The sequence below is a fragment of the Aythya marila genome (genome assembly GCF_965140915.1).
Source record: "Aythya marila genome assembly, chromosome: 12".
NCBI classification, from domain to species: domain Eukaryota; kingdom Metazoa; phylum Chordata; class Aves; order Anseriformes; family Anatidae; genus Aythya; species Aythya marila.
In genome coordinates this window covers 10,884,665-10,905,129 of record NC_139053.1, presented here as the reverse complement: position 1 = coordinate 10,905,129, position 20,465 = coordinate 10,884,665, and the positions used below count along the sequence as shown (strand labels likewise).

The 20,465-nt window shown below is 39.9% G+C and overlaps 1 protein-coding gene across 4 annotated transcripts in view; it reads right to left on the bottom strand.

The window, feature by feature from the left end:
• The window catches only part of LRP3 (LDL receptor related protein 3), a 28,025-nt gene continuing 7,560 nt past the window's right edge, over positions 1-20,465 (bottom strand). For all 4 annotated transcript variants that reach the window (XM_082770069.1, XM_082770068.1, XM_082770067.1 and 1 more), the window contains 5 exons: positions 15,489-15,627; positions 7,659-7,867; positions 6,301-7,387; positions 5,256-5,388; positions 1-4,360 (listed from right to left, as the gene is read on the bottom strand). In XM_082770069.1, coding sequence (XP_082626195.1) covers positions 3,548-4,360; positions 5,256-5,388; positions 6,301-7,387; positions 7,659-7,867; positions 15,489-15,502 — 2,256 coding nt within the window. In that variant the 5' untranslated portion in view covers positions 15,503-15,627 and the 3' untranslated portion in view covers positions 1-3,547. The remainder of the gene's footprint in view (positions 4,361-5,255; positions 5,389-6,300; positions 7,388-7,658; positions 7,868-15,488; positions 15,628-20,465) is intronic.

Below are 20,465 nucleotides of genomic sequence, written 5' to 3'. Positions count from 1 at the left end.
AGTATCTGGACGCATGGAGTTTTATTAAAAATTAAGAGATCAAAAGCAAGAGCAAAGTATGATGATGCCCAGCATCTTACTCAGATAGTATCATTGTCCAGGAGCCAGCAAACACTGGTAACCATGATGCCATACCTGAACCATACACCTGTACATACATTACAGTAAAATGTCATATTTCAGTGAATGTATACAACAACAAAACAAAAAAGCAGAGAACAGAAAAAAACAAGTACATTTAGGGGATGTCACAGAGTCATACACAAGCTGGTGCCAAAATTTCAGACAGAAATACACCCTGGGTTTTAATGTCAGAGAGCATATTTTCCTTTGATGCTGCCTGTGAGCTTTTGTTCTTCTTAGATCAAGGAAAGGCTTAGGTATTCCTGTCTAAATAGAATGTTTTTTTTTAGGAAGTTTTCTTGAGGGAATTTGGATAGGGGAGTTTTGTAGGTTTTTTGTTTTAAAATAAAATCTTAAATATTTTGTTTCCCTTCAATGAAAATCTTTAAAAAACGCAGAAAAGCATTCTTAACATTTAGAAAAGAAAAATAAATGTATTAGTTGATTAGGTTGTATAGTCATTAAAGTGTGATGATATTTTCCACTGAGCAAAGAAATGGAACAATGAGATTTTCCTGTTTACATTTCTGGCATAGTAGCAGTTTTCCACATTTTTTTTTTTCTTTTAAGTAAATTCTGAACATAAGGAGGCAGCTTACATGAAACAGAAACTGGATGATCTTTGATGATGGTCAGTTCTCTGCTTAATGCTTACAAGCGCTGGAGAAAAGGCAGACTTTGTGGTTTCCTTCATTTCAGGACACTGTGATGCACTTGTTTGTGCTCACAGCACACGTGTGCAGGTTTCTTCTGCAAAATTAACAGCAAATCTGTGGCTCTTGACTCCAAGGAATGAGCTGGGGAAGCCAGGAGAGAATACTGTATTGCAGAATACAAAAGTTAGGTGCTCACAAAAGCACCAGGCTTGTACGTCTCATTTAAGCAAGGCTGTAAGTTTCAATAGTGACGGCTGTGAACATTTCTATACACTTCAAGCATAAAATTATCATTAACCTGGATTTTTGTAAGTTTCTAAAAATAAAACCTTCTCACTGAAATTTCCACTGAGTTACCAAATGGATCAGTATGCAAAATATCCACAATATAGTTAAGAAATTATGTTAAGTTACACATCTTAAAATAAAATACAGTTGTAGCTGTTCAGGGTTGTTCCCAGAATATAGCAGTATTTTGAAGCATATATTTCAGCTCTAAGATTTCAATGTATTTCAATTTTAAGAGCCTTACAGTGGTGATAATTTAAGGCATAGTATGATCAAAATGATTTTATTATAGAAATACATTTCTGTAACACAATTAAATATATACTTATTTTGAAGGTCCTTCATATCATCACAACCTTGAAATATAATCTTCCTCCCCGTTAAAATTAAGCTTCCTACTTTACAAATACAGCTCTATATATTTTAAATTAAAAAAAAAAAAAAAAAAGATACTAAAATCTCTAGCCTTTGATGCAAACAATCCTGGCAGTGTGATGGCTACAGTATACAGTACATGGCCTTGCAAAGGTGGAACGCACCTGAAATGTTTACAAATGCTATGTTGTTAAAATATCTTTCAAAGCTTCATTTCCCTTGATGAAATGAATTCTGATCACAAAAGCACTTGGAAAAAAATGAGTTAGCAGTACTTATTTAATGTAACTACAACTCTTACTCATTATGCATTTTGCCACAATCCCTTCTATGCTCTTAAAGACTTTGAATCTTCTGCCTCTGGACACACAGACCAGAAACCAATTTGCAACTGAAGAAAAAAAAATCACTCCAATTTAATTCTCCCACATTACTTTTTGATGAAGCCGAAGTCCTATTCCTTGTTTTAAGGCACTCCCAAGGGGAGTTCTTAGCAAAAGATTCAGGGCAAAATATAGCCCATTTAAAAGAAAAACATCTTTGACATTTCAATGTAAACTGAACTGTTCACAGCAAAAGACTGTGTGTTGCTGCAGCCAGGAGGATCTGTGGACAGCAGAGCCCACTTATTCAGATGCCAAAGTCTACCTCAGCTTTACAAGTTCAGTTATTAATTTTGGGCAACTTGAATTCCTACAGCAATAAACAGGCATCAGAGCACTCATATTTACAGGGGAGCAGCAGCAATAACTTGCTTGTTAATTGCTATATATAGCATTTTAGTTTGTCACTACCTCACCAGGGATTGAAGCAGAGCTCCTGTAAGGGTATGGGGAAGCGTGGCCAACACCAATTCATGGCTGCATCCTATCCATCGCAGAGAGGCCAAACTATCACACCATAACCAGCTGTCATCCTGTACCAGGTCACTCCTGATTAATCAATGTCACCCTTCTTCCAAGTAAATAATTTGTTTGCTCCTAATTGCACTCTAAAAAAGAAAAAGGCACCAGTTTAAAGAAGCATACAATCCACACAGTGTCAGCTTTGAAACTGGCACTGACCTATTTCAGTTCTTAAAAGAAAAAAAAAAAAAAGCAAACTTCTAAAATCCTCTTAAAAATATACAGTTGCACCTAGGTAACAGATTTATAAGCAAACTTGTGAAGCAGAATTTATCACAAAATAAAGAGTCTGATGTTGACAGTTACCAAGTGTTCAGTGCTTCCTATTGTGGCCAACAGGAGCTGTGAAGCCTCAGTAACCTTCAGGGTATAACCAAAGTGATATAAATCATAAAAGTCCCTGAAAACAGGACAGAAGAGAGGAGGGGAAAAAGAGGGCAAGGAGAAAGCAAACAATTCTTCAACCTTCACAACATTGCTATGAATGTATGACTACATAAATAAATATTGCTGCAAATGGGGTTCAAAGAACTCCACTTGTACTGAACACTGCTGATTTCTTACTACAGTCATAGCAGATAGGAAACCTGATATTCTGCATACTCTATATAGAAACTTTGGTTTTAGTGGATACTTTAAGGTACATATGGCCATCAAAAAACATTTTGGAAGGGGGCAAAGGAAACAAACTTCTATGAAGAGGGAGTTACAAAGCATTTTATTACCTTCTAAATATTTTTAATTAAAACTATTAAACTTTAGTTAAATTATGATGTCTAAAAAGACGACGTTATTTCTTGTATAGTACTCAGTCACATCTGGTGCCTGCCCCAGGTTCCAACAGAGCGCTGATTTCAGTAAGACCACTTGAAAAGCAAAGAAACACAAATTCCCTGAATGCAAAGTGAATAAAAACACAGAAGAAATAAGAGGATGGAGATGCCTCCAACCTGCAATGGCACATTCTAGCTCTCCTAGCCCCTGACATCACATACTGGCCTACTTCTGCCCCACTGGAGTTTCAGGAATAGCAACAAAGACAGAAACCTGTCCCATTTAGTCCTGCATTGTACTCCCTGGGGATTAAAGCACACTGGTTTTGACAGGCAAAGTTGAGAGCACTGACCACCTAAAATCAAAGTGCACTGTCATATAAACAATGAAGTTACAAAGTTTACAGGGCCAAAACAAAAGACTTTATTAGCAAACAAGTAAAGATTCATCATCACTTGTATTGACTTCAGAGAGGGGGGTAGAGGACTCTAACATTGGCACTTCCACAGAATGGCAACAAGCCGCATGAATACCCAAAGGCTCCTCCCGATGAGAATTAGGGCAACACCGGTTTTGTCCTTCCACTTGGATATGAACATTCACAGGGCTGTCTGAATAAGCAGACTCCCACTTTTTTAAGGGTAACCTACATGGCTCTTCACTCAATGGTTGACTTCTACTTAAATTACTGCCCTCAGGGACAGTCCTCCTGGATGCTGACCCGCCATGGATCGTTTCTGTAACATTTTCAGACAAAGGATCTCTGAAAGCCTTTCCTGAATCCACTTTACTGGGCTGCTTAAGCTCACTGCCAGAGGTCTCAGCACCTAAAGATTTATCAGCGTGTCCAGTCTCAGGCTCTGTGTGTACAGCTGTGCAAGTATTAGGTAAGACATTTGAAGGTGATGGCTCTGTGATTTCAGTCTCTGGCTGCAAGCTGCTACATCCAGCTTCTTGTAGGCCCCTGGCATGGCCATGGGCATCTGCCTGTAAATTAGGTCCCTCGGGTGAAGGTGGAGGACTCCTGGTAGTCCCTTCAGCATGGTTAATGATTCCATCACCCAGTGTAGTCTGTGAAGTGCGGGCAGGTGTCAGGAGTGGGATCTGTCCTCTCACCCGAGGTCTGTGGAAGAGTCTGTTCCAGAGTCGGCCAAGGCGCCGCCGAGATGAGCTTCGTCTTGATGAGTGACGTCTCATCTGTCTCCTCATGGCTGTTCGGATGTTCTGCAGCACAGAGGCCTGTAACAAACAGAAACTGATTTCACACACACTCAGAAGACTTCTCCTAAAGCTTGTTCACTAATATCTTACCAGAATTCTCAGGCTTGATCCACATGCATCCTGGTTAAATTTATATTTTAAATGAACCATTAACAGTGCTCTGCCTCTACCAAAACACTCTTCCTTAAAGAGTGTCCGTAATGAGTTTAATCTTTACTTGTTTGCCTCAGCAAAATGCTCCACACCTGCTATCAGATCACCACCAAAGAACCAGACTACAGCCACCAAGTCCTCTGTCATCAGCAATAAGCAGAGGATTCTCAAAACCTGATGACAACAACAGAGAAGACAGACTAACTCAAATACTTCTACAACTTAGTAACAAACTACAGGTGCACTAGGAACTGTACTATCTAGGAACTGAATCACAGTGGGTTACTTTTGACAAGGCAAAGAAGATTCTTGAGAAATCAGCAGTGAAATATAATGTAATGGTTTCCCAGTTTAATGTATTTCTAAGTGAAAAATAAGTGCAGAATTTCCCCAAAATACTGCTAGAGACCTACTTTCTTAACACTTCAGACAGTTTTACATTTTCAGCATGGAAAGCCTTTTCTTCTGTTGACTTTCTGACCTCCATCTCTGGTTCATTCTCGATATACAGCAAAACATCATGTCCTTATCTCACTGCTGTTCCCTAGCAAACACATTTAATGTGTTCAAAACTACCCACAGCACCAAGATATGCAACCGTGATTCTTCACCTCAAAGTAAAACATGCATTTTTGTAAGAGCACTTCCATATAATGAGCATAGCTTCATTCCTATTCAAAGAAAACACTTGCAGGTCAATTCTGTCTAATTTATAGTAGTTTGGCTACTGCTAAATTCTTTGGTACTCATGTCTCCGTACTTGTGATGCATTGTACACAGGGAAGTCTTCAACTGGGGGGATGAGCCCTTGTGCAATCAACTGCCCATAGGAAGGTGGAGCTTCTCGCCGCACAAACTCTGCTTCGAGTCGTGTCATCTGTGTCTCAAATGCTCTGGCAATGAAAACACAATGGGGAAAAAGAAAGAAGAGCAGTCAGTTTGTCCTGCCTCCCCTCACGTTAATGCACAGAAACAGCGCAGAGTGCTTCAAAATAGCAGCTAAAAGGCAAACCTTTATCTGGGTTCTGTGACAATCTTATCAGGATGATAAAATAAACAAAAGGAATAGTGTTAACACTTCAGTACAGTCCCGGTTTGAAGTCTGTGGTAACTGTAGGTTTTCCATATAGGAAAACATACACCAGTAAAAGAGTTAACTTGTTCAGCTAGGACCCAAAGGTTATTTTTGGAAAATACAACATTTAGCACTGGAACAAGCACACAGAATGGGCAGGCCTGCAGCTGCAGACCTGTGGCTGTCATGCCAGAACTGAGGTCCAGAGGTTCCCAACATAGCATGGTGGCTTTTTCCAGCTCCTTCATCAGGCACATTTGATCAGGAAAGAACAAAAAGCACACTGTGCTGAAAACACTGATGTTGTCAGCAGCATGGCACAAAGCTGGTGCATGTGATGAGAGACAGGCATCAGAAAGCCCCTTACGACTTTCTCCCAAAGGGCAAAACCACTGTTGCACAAACATACAAAACACGGGCACAGGCAGGGGAAGGAAATTTCTCAGAACAGTTTTGATTTGTTTTAGATTCAGGTTCTGCCAGGCTGCACTATGAACACATATTTCCCATAGATGACAAAAGAGCTGATATTCCCCTACTTCTGAAAATCTTGACTACTCTTCCCTAAGCCTAATGTGGTGACTACTACTTAATTGTCATCAGTTTCTCAGATTGATTTCACAGAATTTTCCTGGTTAACAATTGACTTTCTTTTCTTTGAAAGTAAAAAAAAAAAAAAAACAAACAAACAAACTCAGCTACTAAAGCATCATAAAAACAAGATGCTTACCTGTATTCCCTGGTCCTCAGAGAGTACAATTTAAATGCACAACCCAGTGCTATCACCAGCAGCAGGCCACAAACCAGACTGCCAATCAGAGCAGCTGTGATGACCTTCCTGGGAACGATCACCAGGCAGTTATGTTCATCACTTCCATCCTGGCAGTCTTCTTGGCCATCACAGCGCCAAGTCTCAAAGATGCACAGATTTGTACCACAATGGAAGTTTCCTGGCTGGCAAGAAAAGCAGTTTTTTTCATCTGAGCCATCTGGGCAGTTCTTTTGGTTATTACAGCGGTCAAGTATTGAGTAGCAAAGCCCACTGTTTCCTTCACATGGGTACTCATTCTTCTGGCAAGCTGGACAGTTCTCCTCATCTTTGCCATTTGGACAGTGCCACCAGCCATCACAATGCTGCTTGTCCGTGAAACACTCCTCATCACTTCCACAGGGGTGTTCCCAAGGGAGGCAATAGCCTTTCACCTGATAGGTTGCATTGAACCCGTGACCAGTGCTCTTGGAGCGGGCATGATACGAGACAGTGAGCTGGCCCTTTGATGACTCCACGCTCACCGAATGCCTGTTGTTGTGATACGAAAATGTTTGCAATAATTTATCACCTCTCTCTCCAATGCCATCATACACCTTTACGTAGTCATTGTAGCCTAACTGTAAGTCAAACTGCAACAAAACATGCCGATTATCTTGTGTGTCCACGTACCATGTGCAACGAAGGTCTGACCTGCTGTGATCAGCACGGAATAAGTCTGGGGAAGCAAAAGATCCATAAAAATTACCCAGCCTTTTGCCACAGGAAAGATCAGGACAATTGTCTTCATCTGAACCGTCACTGCAGTCCTTAACGGAATTACACCTCAGCTCATTCATCAAGCACTTGGTGGAGTGGGCTACGCTGCACTGGAATGTTCCTGAGGGACAGATGCTGGATGGAGGCTCTGTCGGAGGGACAGTGCAGTTCCTCTCATCTGAGTTATCCCCGCACTCATCCATGGAATTACACTTCCAAGTACTGGGAATACACTTTCCGTTTGTGCAGTGGAATTCATCTGACTGGCACACAGCCTGACCGATCTTTCCTGTGAAAGAAGAGAAGGAAAAAAAAAGTCAGTATCGAAACTTTTGGTACCATCTGATGTCACTTTTTAAAATCTACACCCATGTGTCACAAATCAGTCGGTCAGGCCAGCAGCTTTTAACAGCGTTCCTGAAGTCTAAGTGGAAAAATTAATGTTTCCTTGCTAACAGTCATCAAGATTGGCATGCAAATCTTGTTAACAAAAAACACTACTGTCTTCAAATTTTACCAGAGGGAGCGTAAGTGAAGCCAACAAAACTGTAAGGTTTTACCTCTAATATAAGAAAGGCGAAATCCCTGAGCCTGTCCTGAGCTTGATGCATCTGAGTGAAAAAATATCCAAACATGATCCCTTGCAGAGATGAAAGATGGAGGGATGGAAGATCCACACACTTTGTACTCCTCTCTCTTGGAAGATGGGCCAATCATCAGCCAGTCTACTGCACATTTCTGAGAGTCTTCCAAATCAAAATTCTTAAAACTGTTGGGAACAAAAGAAAACAAGTAACAAAATTTGGAACAACCTAAACAGAGGAAAAAAAAACAGACAGTACCAATTGAGTTTCTGCACCAAGCTGACATAAAGAAATCACATTCAAACATAATGAAACACCTACAACATCTTGAGTACATATAAACATAGCACTCAAATTCCCCCAGTTTGGAAAAGCACACATCTCAATGGCATAAACTGCATGCCACGTGGCTCCAAAAGCTGAAAGGATTAATCCTCTTCCACTCAGAGCCCTTAAACAAAACTGCTTCCTAAAACACCAATCCAAGTAAAAGCAGAAGTCCAAAATACATTGTATGGAAGGCAGACTAAATCATTTCAGTTTTTTTCTGACCTTAAAATCTATTAAACAATGGAATGAAATGGGAAACTACTGTCTTGGAAAAAGAGCAATAGGGAGCAGTACAAAAAACCCTAAAGGGACAAAGAAGTGAGTCAAAAATCAATTTTCCAAGCTGTGGTTAAGCAGGGAGAAGACAAGAAGAGATGAGGACAGCAAGCAGCACAGATGGAACAAAGTCTCTCTAACACTACCATTATTTACAATTATTTCAGACAAAAATATTCCCTTTCTGGGAATGCAAACGCAGAGGGATTGAGCCTATAACCTCTCAGAGTCAAGCATCCACCTCTTCTGCTGACCCAAGCCCAATGGCTAATCAATAGCAGCTTACCTAGGGCAACGAGGTGCCCAACTGTTTGCAGAACACCGAACACAAACAAATAATGCTCCCTAACCTGTAGCTCAGGAACCACACGGGGTATTTGTTCAGTCTGATGGAACAGATTACATTTGCATTCAGTAATCTGCAGTGGCAATAGCTTTGCACAGAGAAGCACAGCTCATTATGAAAGGGCACACTGTTCAGGACACTTAGAAATGTATTTTGTTCCTTTCACCAAACTCAGCTACACACAATTAACTTAGTAGAAGCCTGTGCATACTTGGTACAAACACCTGGACAGAAAATCAGAAAAACTGAAAAGCTACTATGAAATAGGGATCTTCTTCCACAAAGGATTTCTCACAAACATAGAAGAGGAATTATTTGAAAAAGATAAACAGATGATAATTTTCTGTTATCACGGGGTATGTACAAAAGGCTGTATATGCCTCCCAGATCTTGCTCTTTGATGGTGAAAGGGAAAGAACAGCAACTGTGTGATCTAGGCAGTTCATTAATTCATTTAAGCAGGAGTTCCAGCCTACACACACCTGAAGGTTCTGCCAAAACATACCAACTTGAAAACTGCACAAAGAAAAGTTATCAGGATTAGAATGCCAAGTAAGAGAGCCCTGAAAGTGTTAAATTAAAAGATGTCCCAACAGCTTGTCAGACACAGATCTGTCCTTCCTCTTTGCTAACTCTTTTTCTTCCATCGTGCTCTATGTACATTCCCAACTTGGAAGAAATATTGCTTATAGCAAAGTATTAAGTACTGTGGGAATCTCATCAAGCTTTTGAAATCAGCAGATTTTGCAAGGAAGTTTTAGATGACAACAGTCAGAATAAAAAGATTGAATTATTCAACCACGTAAAGGTAAACTAAAGAACACCTCTGTCCCAGGCGTTCTGCAAAAGCTTCTTAATGATCAAGTGTACAAACTGGCACCATAGCATGAAAAGGAGTTACACAAAGCAGCTGTGAAACTACTGCTTTGCACTTCAAGTCTTTTGCAAGAGATTTGAGACAGTATTAATGAGCTACCACACTGGTTTCACTTTCTTTAACTTATTTCGTTATCAAGAAGGGTTTCTATCATTCACTTGGAGAATTATTTGTAGGGTTTTCTTCTCATAAAGACTTCTTTGGCGAGTATTAGAAATATCTATCTTCCCAACAAAATTTGTAAGTAAAGGGAACAGTCAGTCACTCATCAAATCAAGTAATGGAAACTCACAACTGGGTGGGTGGGGGAATAACCAGAAAAACTCATGCTTGTGCAAGACAAATAAGATCATTTACTACATCTTTTGATCTTCTATAGAGATTTCAAATGTACCAGGAACAACCTTACAGAGCTAAACAATTTGTTCTCCTACCCTGCCCAGCTCCCAGCACTCCTGCCAGGTCTCACAGCTCACTCATTTTCACCACTCTGCTGAAAAGAGCTACTTTTACTTTTTGCAGTTAAGTATCCATCAAACCCAGAGGAGAATTTGCCTATATAAGAAGTTGTTTGCATCTTAAAATGTGGGCCTTTTTCCTAGAACAAAAAGAAAAGGATTAGCACTTCTAAGATTCACGATAAGGAAGAAAAAAAAGTCAGCTACACTGGCATGCCTTGTTCACAGTCTCTTTTGCAAATGAGCAATATATCTGAAGAGCTTGTATTTGTAAATAATTAACAATACATCTGTTTGCACCTTGAGAACATCGTATTGTACACTGCTAATAAAGGAGAAGGACAGTTTATTACGAAGGGTAAGGAAGAGGTGAGGACGAAGAATAAACTTTCTAAAGTAAAAGCACAAGCATATAGAGGATAACTGATTTTCCTGAGCATCAGCTGTGGATCTGAGATTCAGAACAGAATCCCAAACTTCTCCACTCAGAAATCCAAGCTTTAGCCACAAAACCACCTGAGTACATGGGTGATGAGGCAGAATATACATGCAAGAAGGTAACACCTTTAACAGCCTCTCTGAAAACACCAACACAGAGCAATGCATGAGTTACTGAAACAAATGTCTTGGTATTCAAAAAAACGGTGATACAAATTATTCACAAGAATGACCTTTTCCTAAAAGTTTCTAAAAGCACTTTTCTAAGGTGCTTACCTTAAACACAACGGTGCCTAGAAGTTAGAAACACCATTGAATAAATGCAATTTCTCTGAAATATGTTCTAGTTTCGATGTAAAGTTTTATATACAATAGATGCCATAGCAGTTACAAAATTTCTGAGGGCAAAAGCAAAGTCAAAACAATTGTTCTACTTCACACAGACTATAATCAAGAGACTTATTTGAACAACTTGTTCTTTGATTAAAGCATTGTGACTCTATAACAATTTTGCACCAGCATCCTTTTAAGTTATATTGTTGTCAATGGAAGCCAATTTTGCCCCGTCTAAATTGACGGTGATTTCATGCAAGTCTAAAAACATAATATATTTGAATGAGCCATCAACCAACCTCCCAAGAAAAAACACTCCTTTATGACAAAATATGAAACAACATGTATACAAATGAGTGCATGTAGAAATATAGCAAATTGGTTTTCACTTTATAACCCATTTGCAACAAGGTTTTGTGTCAGAAGTTTCTCCCATATTAATCTGACATTAAATAGCTCACTGATTTATTTTACCTAAGAGTTCTGAATCATGCATTCAACCTCTGCTACTCCACTTCTTTCATCATCTGTAATTAGATCTAGTGCTGCTGTTACAGTCTCCTGAAGAATAATTTAATCCTGCTACCCACAAAATAGAGCACGGGAACATTTACTTATTCAGTTGAACTCTCTCAAACTGTAATGCAAATTTTTCTGCCAAAAGGATCAGCCCAGCAGTTGAATGATTGATGGTGTAGAGTAGAAGTAAGGGAGAAAATCTCTTCTGTACCTAATTCCTTTAAAAAAAAAAAAATTGTATACAGAAGTACAAGAATAGTCCATTAAACATTGGGATTATTCAAACCCTGAGTATCAGAACAACTCAATGTGAACTGACAAATAGCACAATCTGCTTTTACAGAGTGGCAGAAATAGGTAAAATCACCTCATTTCTCTTTCAGTAGTATGTTACTGAAAAAAGGTTACCTCCCACACTGAGCAGGACTCAGGAACTTACAGTGAATTACAGGACTGGTTGCTTATCAGATCCGGCCTACAAATATACTCAAATGCAGCAACAGTAGCCTACAATTATATTTTCCTATTAACTGTCAAGTATTTGTACATTTCTGAAAAGAATTTCACTAAACCAACTTATCATAAATAGTCATTTATGCTCTGTAAGAAAGAAAAAAAACACGTCACCTGCAAAACTAATGCTAAACAAAGCTAAGCTTTTTTTGCCATCTACACTAAAAGGAGCAATAGCAGCTAGAAAAAGGAAAGTACTTCTATAAATAATGCAAGGAATTTCCTACAACTCTTAGTAATTTAAGCATGAGCAACTACAGATTAAAGCTGGGAAAAAAAGTACTCTTAACTGTAAAAAGACACGCATGGGATGACCATAAATATGAACAAAAAACTGTAAACTGCTGAAGGCTCAGCAGCTGTAAAATCTGAATGAAAGTAGAAACAAGAAAGAAGTCCGATTTGGCCCTCTGAACTCATTAAAAAATTGGAGAATAAATATTATGGGTAGATCAGTAGAGCACAGTCCCAAAATAAAACAGACTGGCCAATTAAGCAAGAAAAGTTACTTCTATTTGCCAACCTCTCACAGCAAGTGCAGACTGTGAACAACTGATGACTTAATTGGCTCATTAAAAACTTCTGCTTAACCACTGAAGCACAAGGCCCTGGAAGTCAGGAAAGCTCTATTCTGCTCCCCACTCCCAAGCACCAATCGTGTAACCTCGGGCAGGAGACACAGGCTGTTTTTCTTCAAAAAGCTGAGCCCATGCAACTTAATTAAATACATGGCTGTCATGAGTTTTTCCCACTAATGTCAAACTCTGAAACACTGTGGGTTCAGTAAGTAAAACACAAAGCAGTCCCTTGAATTCATCGCATAAATACAGACCATCAAGCCTTTACAAGTACAGGCCCTGGTTTTACTCAGAATCTGAAGCTCAGATGGTATTTTTTCCAAAGCCAATGATGCAAATCACTGAATTGAAAGCAGCAAAGGTGATCTCCCCCCTCAATTACTAAGAAACAGCTTGAGTGGGTCACTAAGTAGATCACTTCTCATTACTCTTACCCTGAATTCTGAACACGGAGCACATTTTACTCTCAGTCCCATAAATTTCTATAATAAAAAGCAATTCACTTATACTGTGCCCACATCTGTGCTAATTGCAAGAATCAAATGCTAAACAAAAACAATCCTTTTCTCAGATGTGAGGAAACATACACATATAAAGCCTGTAAAGGACGGTCCGAAAAGGTAGTTACTGCATATGGTATCTTTGTCTCATCTTACATGATTTTATGTAGTCCCCTGTGAAAATAAGACCTAAAACTAGAGAAAATTAGATAAAAATTGAGTAGTTTCCAAAACAGTAACTAGTAGACTGTTTACCTGAATATAAAGTGACACAATATAATGCTAAAAATAGTAGCTACACGCTAATTCTCTGATCTCTACAGCATGATTCCATCAAACACACACACTTGGAAGAAAGTAGGGAAATGTGCAGAATTAACAGAGATAAAAACAAGAGAAAACATATTTCCTGTTCCTGTGAAGACTCTCACAAGGATTCAAAAAAAGTAAACTATAAAGCAAAACAGTAAGCATGGAAACGTGAGGATATGAAGAAAATCAATACAAACATGAAAGGCAGATATTAACTAAGCTTCTAAAGGACACATGTCTGCAGATGACAGCATCTTACATCCACATCTAGATCTGGGTACTGTTCTATTAAAAGCTGCTGAATAACAGGTTTATAAAAAATGACCACTGACTGCAAATGTTTTAGAAATCACAACTACTTTCAGCTGCAATTTTATCTCTTAGTGACTCCTGCTGTATCCCAAATATGCTGCTTATATAACATTGCTGTCTTACCGTCAATGAGAATTCAAGATCAAGGGAAATGCATTCAGTATAACACAACACAAAAGGCGGTAGCTTGCTTTTTTTTGCTTTTTTATTATTTTTAAACAACCTGTCAAAATGCAGATCTTATCACATAAAATGTGTTTGATTTTCCTAGGAAAATTAGAAAAGCTACTCTTTTATGCTCCTATCAGCACACTGCTGTGACAAGAAGCATAGCATTCCCCAAGAGGAAAAAAATGTTTGCATTTGAACCCTGCTTCCCAGTTTGCCTGTATCATGCTAGCTTAGGGAAGTCAGCTCCTGCTTTTACGTCCTTGGCGTTATGAGGGCTATATCCTTCTAAAGAAATCCTCAGATGCTCTAACGTTTTGCATTTCATATACTGGAGTGAGTCATTCCAAGTACATTTATAGTCAGAAACGTAGCACTACAACACGTCTGCTACCCACAAGGCAAACTACTCCCTAGGATGTAAACACATAGCTCCCATTGTTTGCGTGTGCATATGAGGGCAGGATATGGCTGTGTATCCACTGACAGAAAACAAACCCATTAAAAAGAAATCTTTCAAAACCTTATTGCTGCTGCACACATTCAAACTGTGTATGCTTTATTACCAGTTTCCTCATCTTGCTTTCCTTCAATTTTTTAGCTTCTACCACATCCACACTTGCAGAAGAGAATCCTAATTCTAACTGGGAGCTATGAGACGTTTTCATAGCATAAAATGCAGTACTATTCTCCAGAGCCAAGTCCTGTGTCTCATTTGTATGCTTCCTCAGAGCTTCCAACAATCTCTGCTTTGAAACAAATTCCCCAAGTCCAATACAATTTAATGGGGTTTAAAAGCGTGTTTCTATTTATGGATCTCAAATGCTGGCAGGTATCTACTTCCTTACTTTTGATGAGTAGTTCCTATTTTGAACTACGGATGGTGGAGCCCTCCTATTATTCCATCTGTGGCAGATTTGTTTTTAATTGCTGAGCATCTGCAGTTGAAGAGGTTTGCAGTCCTTTTAAGCAGCTGAGCAAAGAATGAGCAGATGGTGTCAAATACAACAGTACTAAAAAAAATCAAACAAAAAACCTTTCCTAGTTTTTTTTTTTTTTTTAATAAGCCATTCTTGGTTTGAGAAGGATACTACAATTAGCCCAATGAAACTAAACAAATTCGCACTATGCTTATATTATAGCCTAAAAATTCTTAACAAACCATTTGTAATACATTCTAATCTTTTCTGAACAGCATTTTTATAGAAAGGGCTAAAATTGTGCCACCAATGTTAACTATTAGTTAATTCTGTTGGAAATAAATATTAAGCAAAAAAGCATGTGTCTTCTGGTTAACAAGTAACAATACGTAATGATCATCTTCATCTGACAATTAAATACAGTGGCATTTCAAGACATTACAGAAAAGGCCATTTTTTGCTCTAAGAATCTTAAATAACCCACTGAACTAAGATTCTTAATACCACACCCCGCTGAGGCTGCTCCAGATTTCATATCCTTCACCTATTCCTATTTATAGGCAATGAAGAGAAAGGTGACTACTTAATGTGAGTAAATATATCACGTTTCCCATCTCCTCATCTATCAGAGGTGGATGAAATCTCACACAGGTATTGTGCAGATAAATAAATTAGAAGACTACGAATGATTTGCATATATAATAATGGATGTCAGGAGTAACCTACAGAAACAAGATAGTGGAGCATTTCTGAAATGGAGGTGCTCAATGTGCAACCATGCTCCAGTGTGATCAAGTACAGATTCCATCCTTCAAGCATTCAGTAGCTCTGACAAACACTCTGATATTGGTGTATCAGATAAGAACTCACGCTCTTTCATTTCAGCAAAGCAATCTGTTATCCATACAGAATATCACAAAACATACCTGATTGTTATCATGTCTCCTCGGTCTCCTTGAATGTACCAGCTGCAGTTTACACCTGGAGGATAGTTTAGTGGCCAGGAAGGACTATAAATGACTCCCCGTCTCTCTGTGTGCTGTTCAAGTTCTCCACTGCAAGCAGCTGTTAATAAGGAGGAAAAAATATTATTAATGCTTCACCTAATCAACAACTCCCATTACTACAAGAGCTTTCATCAATTTCTGGGGATTGCAGACAAATGAGAGTCAATAGTTTCATCCTTTTACTACTTTCTTCCCTGCCCCAATTTTTAATTAAGACACCCACTTGAAGCACAGGTAAGCATAACCTGTATTTCAATGCAAGATCAATCAATAACCTTGTGTGAATCTACCAAAGGCTAAAATCAATATTACTGCATGGATCTGCCAAGAGGATGTAACACAGAAATCCTTCTAACCAGCTCCCAAAAGCCTGGGTATGACACTCACCGACTGGAGAAGATCCACAGTCGGTGTAAATACCTAGAAGCTCCTTTTCCTATACCCTGTTCCTGGCAGCATCATTCATTCTCCTAGCAGACAGACCCAAAGACTTTGTAATGGTTAAAAAAATCCCCAGCAAAAGAAGAAAAAGTGTAAACTCGACTCTGACGTCAAATGTTTTCATTGAGAATTCCTCAGTACTCTAAATTCTTTCTGAACTCCCACAGATAGCAGAAGTTTTCCAGACAGGGAAAGTAGCAAAAAGGGCTAAATAAAGCTCTATATTTTCAAAGTCCTTTCAGATCCTCCTATGGAAAAGAGCAGACCAATTAAAGCTACATCAAATACTAATAATTTGTAATTAAGCGATTCAAAAATGAAAGTGAAATGTTCCAAGGACAAGAGGGAAAGCTCTTCTGCTGGGAAGATGTACTCTCAGTAGACTACAAGCAGGGAAATTCTGTGTAATGCAATAGCTATTCTGAACCTTCTCCAAATATATTTTTAAAACTATTTTTAAATCAAATGACTATCTAGAGCATGACTTGTGGATTGCAGCATAATATTCCAATTTTTGACAAGTTCCATTTCTCACAGATGTAAAAGGTGCCAACAAAGAAAAGGATGCCTACACCTGAAGTTCCCTCAGGCACACACACATCGTGTTTGAGGACACACAACACAGAGAACACACCACGCCACAAATCAGAGACTCACAGCATTGCTAAAAATTCAGCCACAAACACATCATTTTTGATCCACAGCCAGGACCAGGATCAGCTGCCCTGAAGGGATGGGGTGAAGCTGTGCTGGCAGAGCCGCTCGGCTGCAGTGGAGGCAGGTGCAGGGCTGCCTGCAGAGCGCCCAGCTGGGGATGGGGCCAGGGCCCGGCTGCAGCATCCCCCCTGGTAAAGCCGTGCTTGGCACTATTCTGTTTGTTCACAGTAAGCACTTTTGAAGTGAGAGCCACAGGAATATAAAAAGCATGAGGTGAGTAATCTACCTGAGGCAAAAGATATGAAAAGCCATTATTTTCACCCTCCAAGCAGGGCATTCCACTGAAACGTATGTACATAATTCCTCCTAGTTTCAAAGACCACAGAAACTTACAGAATACATAGACACAAGTAAACAGCTATTTTCCAAACAAATATTTTGCAGTAAAACACTTACAAAAAATACAAGAAAATCTTTGTTAGCACATTTCTAAAACCAGAGAGGCTCCACACTAGACACTGACAAAACACCAAGATGCAATTACAGAATTATAAAAGCAAATCTAAGATCCACGGGATTTTTCAACTACCATTCTTGATCTGTTTCATTACACACACCACATCAGCCTACTCAGGCCTTTAAATGTGCTCCTCCACACACTTGTCACTGCATAAACATATCGTAGCAGCATGCGAGGACCTAGAGCTAGCAACCACATAAAGGAGCTGGAAGACTGCATTTCATAACTGCCAGCTTACCAGAACTTCTCAATGGGAAGGAGACGGTATGCACAAAGCCAAGAGAACAAACACACCACGCAGCACTATATCCAAAGGCTTCCAGCACAGCTTTGCAAATATTTCTGTTCCCCTTGTACCAACCACTGCTCTGGATTAATAGCCTGTGCTGACAGTGTATGCATCAGAGCAGAGAACAAAAACCAAGAGCTACACAAAGCTCATTTTAGCTTCTATCTGAGGAGGTGCCATCGACACACTGGTGACTCCACACAAGCACCTTCACTCACATTCATCACTGCAGTTTAGCAGAGCCTTTATTTCCTAAATACTTGCTCCTCGGCTCTAGAAGGCATTTACAAAGACCAACAGTTATTTGACACATCCCAGATTTTCTTAAGGAATGTCATGAGCAGCTTTTTCTTTTGCAGCAATGTACAGTTCCCTAATTCCTAAGCGGTGGATCTGATGCAACATGACAGTTTCTCAGTGAGAAACACTTTTTCTTACTAACTCTGCACATCTGCTACAAACATGGGACATGAAAAGAAGAACAGATAAAGCAAAAAGATTTTCCATTTTAACAGCAGCGTTGTAGCTGTGAAAATCTACAGCCATGAGCATGGTGAGGGCTGCACTCACACCACTTTGGGCGGTTCATCCAGCAGTGGTTGTTGTTGCTCAGTATCTTCTCATGGTTTTACCCTTCTGACACACAAGCATTTCAGACTCACCCTGCACAAAATTAAAAGGACAACTGTTTTGCTCCCATGAAAACTCCTCATTTGAATGGACCACTAACCTTAATTCACACTGCCAAAGCATACTCACACTACTTTAAGGATGTGTGCATAGTCCCCTGAACCTACTGGGACAAACCGGGGAGGGGAAACACACAGAGAACTACTATTCTGTCTACGCAAACCTCACTTCATTTGCCATATGCCTTCGATGCCTCTCATTTCCCATCAATGCTCATCACTATGGCATTTGCAATAGATCAATAGATCTCCTTCCTAACGATTTGTCTCTGCCTCTTTCCTCCTTGTGTGCAGACTGCTGTGTGGTAGACAAGGTGAAGCATTCGCACGCTGCTTTAGAGCAGCTGTTCTTTCACCTACGTAAGTGACAAGTTTATTTTGAAAGAAAAACCTGCACTAAACAAAGCCTTCAGTGCCGGCACGAAAACAGAAAAACCACAAGGGCACGTTTTCATACTGTTGGGGTTTCAGTGTCAATGCAGGAGCCTCAATTCCCTTCTCAGTTCCTGGTCACGAAGCACAGAGAACCACATACCTGCGTGAACTATTGTGTTAGTACACTGGGCTTCAGCATGACAGTGGGATACCTTAAGGGAACTGAACAAAAGTCTTTTCAAACTGCCAAAACATCTAAAGGAAAAGGGAAGTCTCTAAATAGAAAGGCACTCTCCTGGATTCGGAAGGTCTTATCAGTGGCAATGCACAACAAGAACAGTGACAACTTTTTTGCAACAAATGTTTGTGTCTTTATGCACAAACCTAGAAACAAACTGAAAACCCAGATTACAGAAAGCCCAAAACAGCTCATGTTTTCCACGTTCTGGAGTATTGAAAAAGCGTAATGCAAGAAAATACCAATCCCTGGACACACAAACCAACTCACCAAAATCCTACTGAGGTGGTTTTTAAAAATATATGTATTCTGAAGACAAACAATAATGAATCTTTTATAGATTTAAAAAAAAAAAAAAAAAAACAAATAAACAAACACAACCTTTCAATGCCAGAAGAGGTTTGAGTTCAGAGTTTCCGTCAGGCAGACATAAATCTTAATGAGGCTCTTTCTGTAATGATTAAATTGATTTCTTATACTGTAAACAGCAGTAAATTCCCCCTGCTAGTTAAATATGCCACTAATTCTTGCTACTAAAAACTTCCAAGAAAGTTTCCATAACATTACATGAATAACATCGCTCTTATTTTTTGCAAAAGCAACTATAACAGAACAGACGTTGAACTGCACCAGAGGACAGCACAGTTTGTGCTGGGGTTACTAAGCTGAGCAGGAATAAATTTTCAGATGACCCCAGCAGAAAATAAATCCTGCCGTTCTGCACCCTTCTGTGATGGCCCAGGGTCTGCCCCAGTCACAGATGACACAGCCCAACCATCTGCTCCAGGATAAGGGATGGTTTGCACCTGCCACAAGGAACCTTCTCTGGAAAATTAACATTTGGCAACAAACGCCTCCTTGGTAGCTGCCTCAAGGCTGGCAGAAAACACTCCCCAAGTTCTCTGAGTCCTCCCTCAAGGAGTGTTTGCACATGATGCTTAACACAGCCCCCTTTCACCTGTGGACAGAAAGGCCTGAAGGAAGACTCCCCTTCGTTCATCCAGTCTCACAGCCGGCTGCTGCTGGCCCCAGGCCCAGAACCAGCGAAGGCAAAGCCCGAGGGTTCAACTCGCTGGTCTGACAAAACCCGAGCAGGCGCTCCGCTGGTCCTACAGGCTCAGCTGGCTCACCTTGAGCTTGGGGAGGGGGACGCAGTGGGAGGGCTGCTCCCTTCCAGCAGCAGCAGCGGCTTTAATGGCTTGAAGTCATTGTACAATGCAGCTGAGATGGTGGCTCGGCCCGTGCTCTGCAGAACTCATTACTGCTGCTATTACTAGCTTTCTGAAGAGAAACGTTGCTATGCCTTACTCTAGAGATCAAATCTGTAATAGCTGCTTTGTCAGGGCACGTTTAGGACAGCAAATATCCCTCCCCACTTTTATCAGGGCTCCTGAGGAACACCCCCTGCAAGAGGATTCCCAACAGGGTTATCTGCCTTACAGCTGTACCATCCTAACCCGTTATCCTCCACTGCACAGGTAAGAGAAGCTGGACATGAATCATCACATCACACTGTTGCAATGACCTTTTATGATCATTTTTCACCCTGCTCCAGTTACACTGCCAAGAGACAGAGTAACTCAAAGCTGTATCAGGACAAGAAAACATGAAGGCTACAGTACTCTAAGGTTTTCCTATACTTAAAAGAATAAAAGGGAAACGTTACAACTCTGTTTCTAGCAAAAGA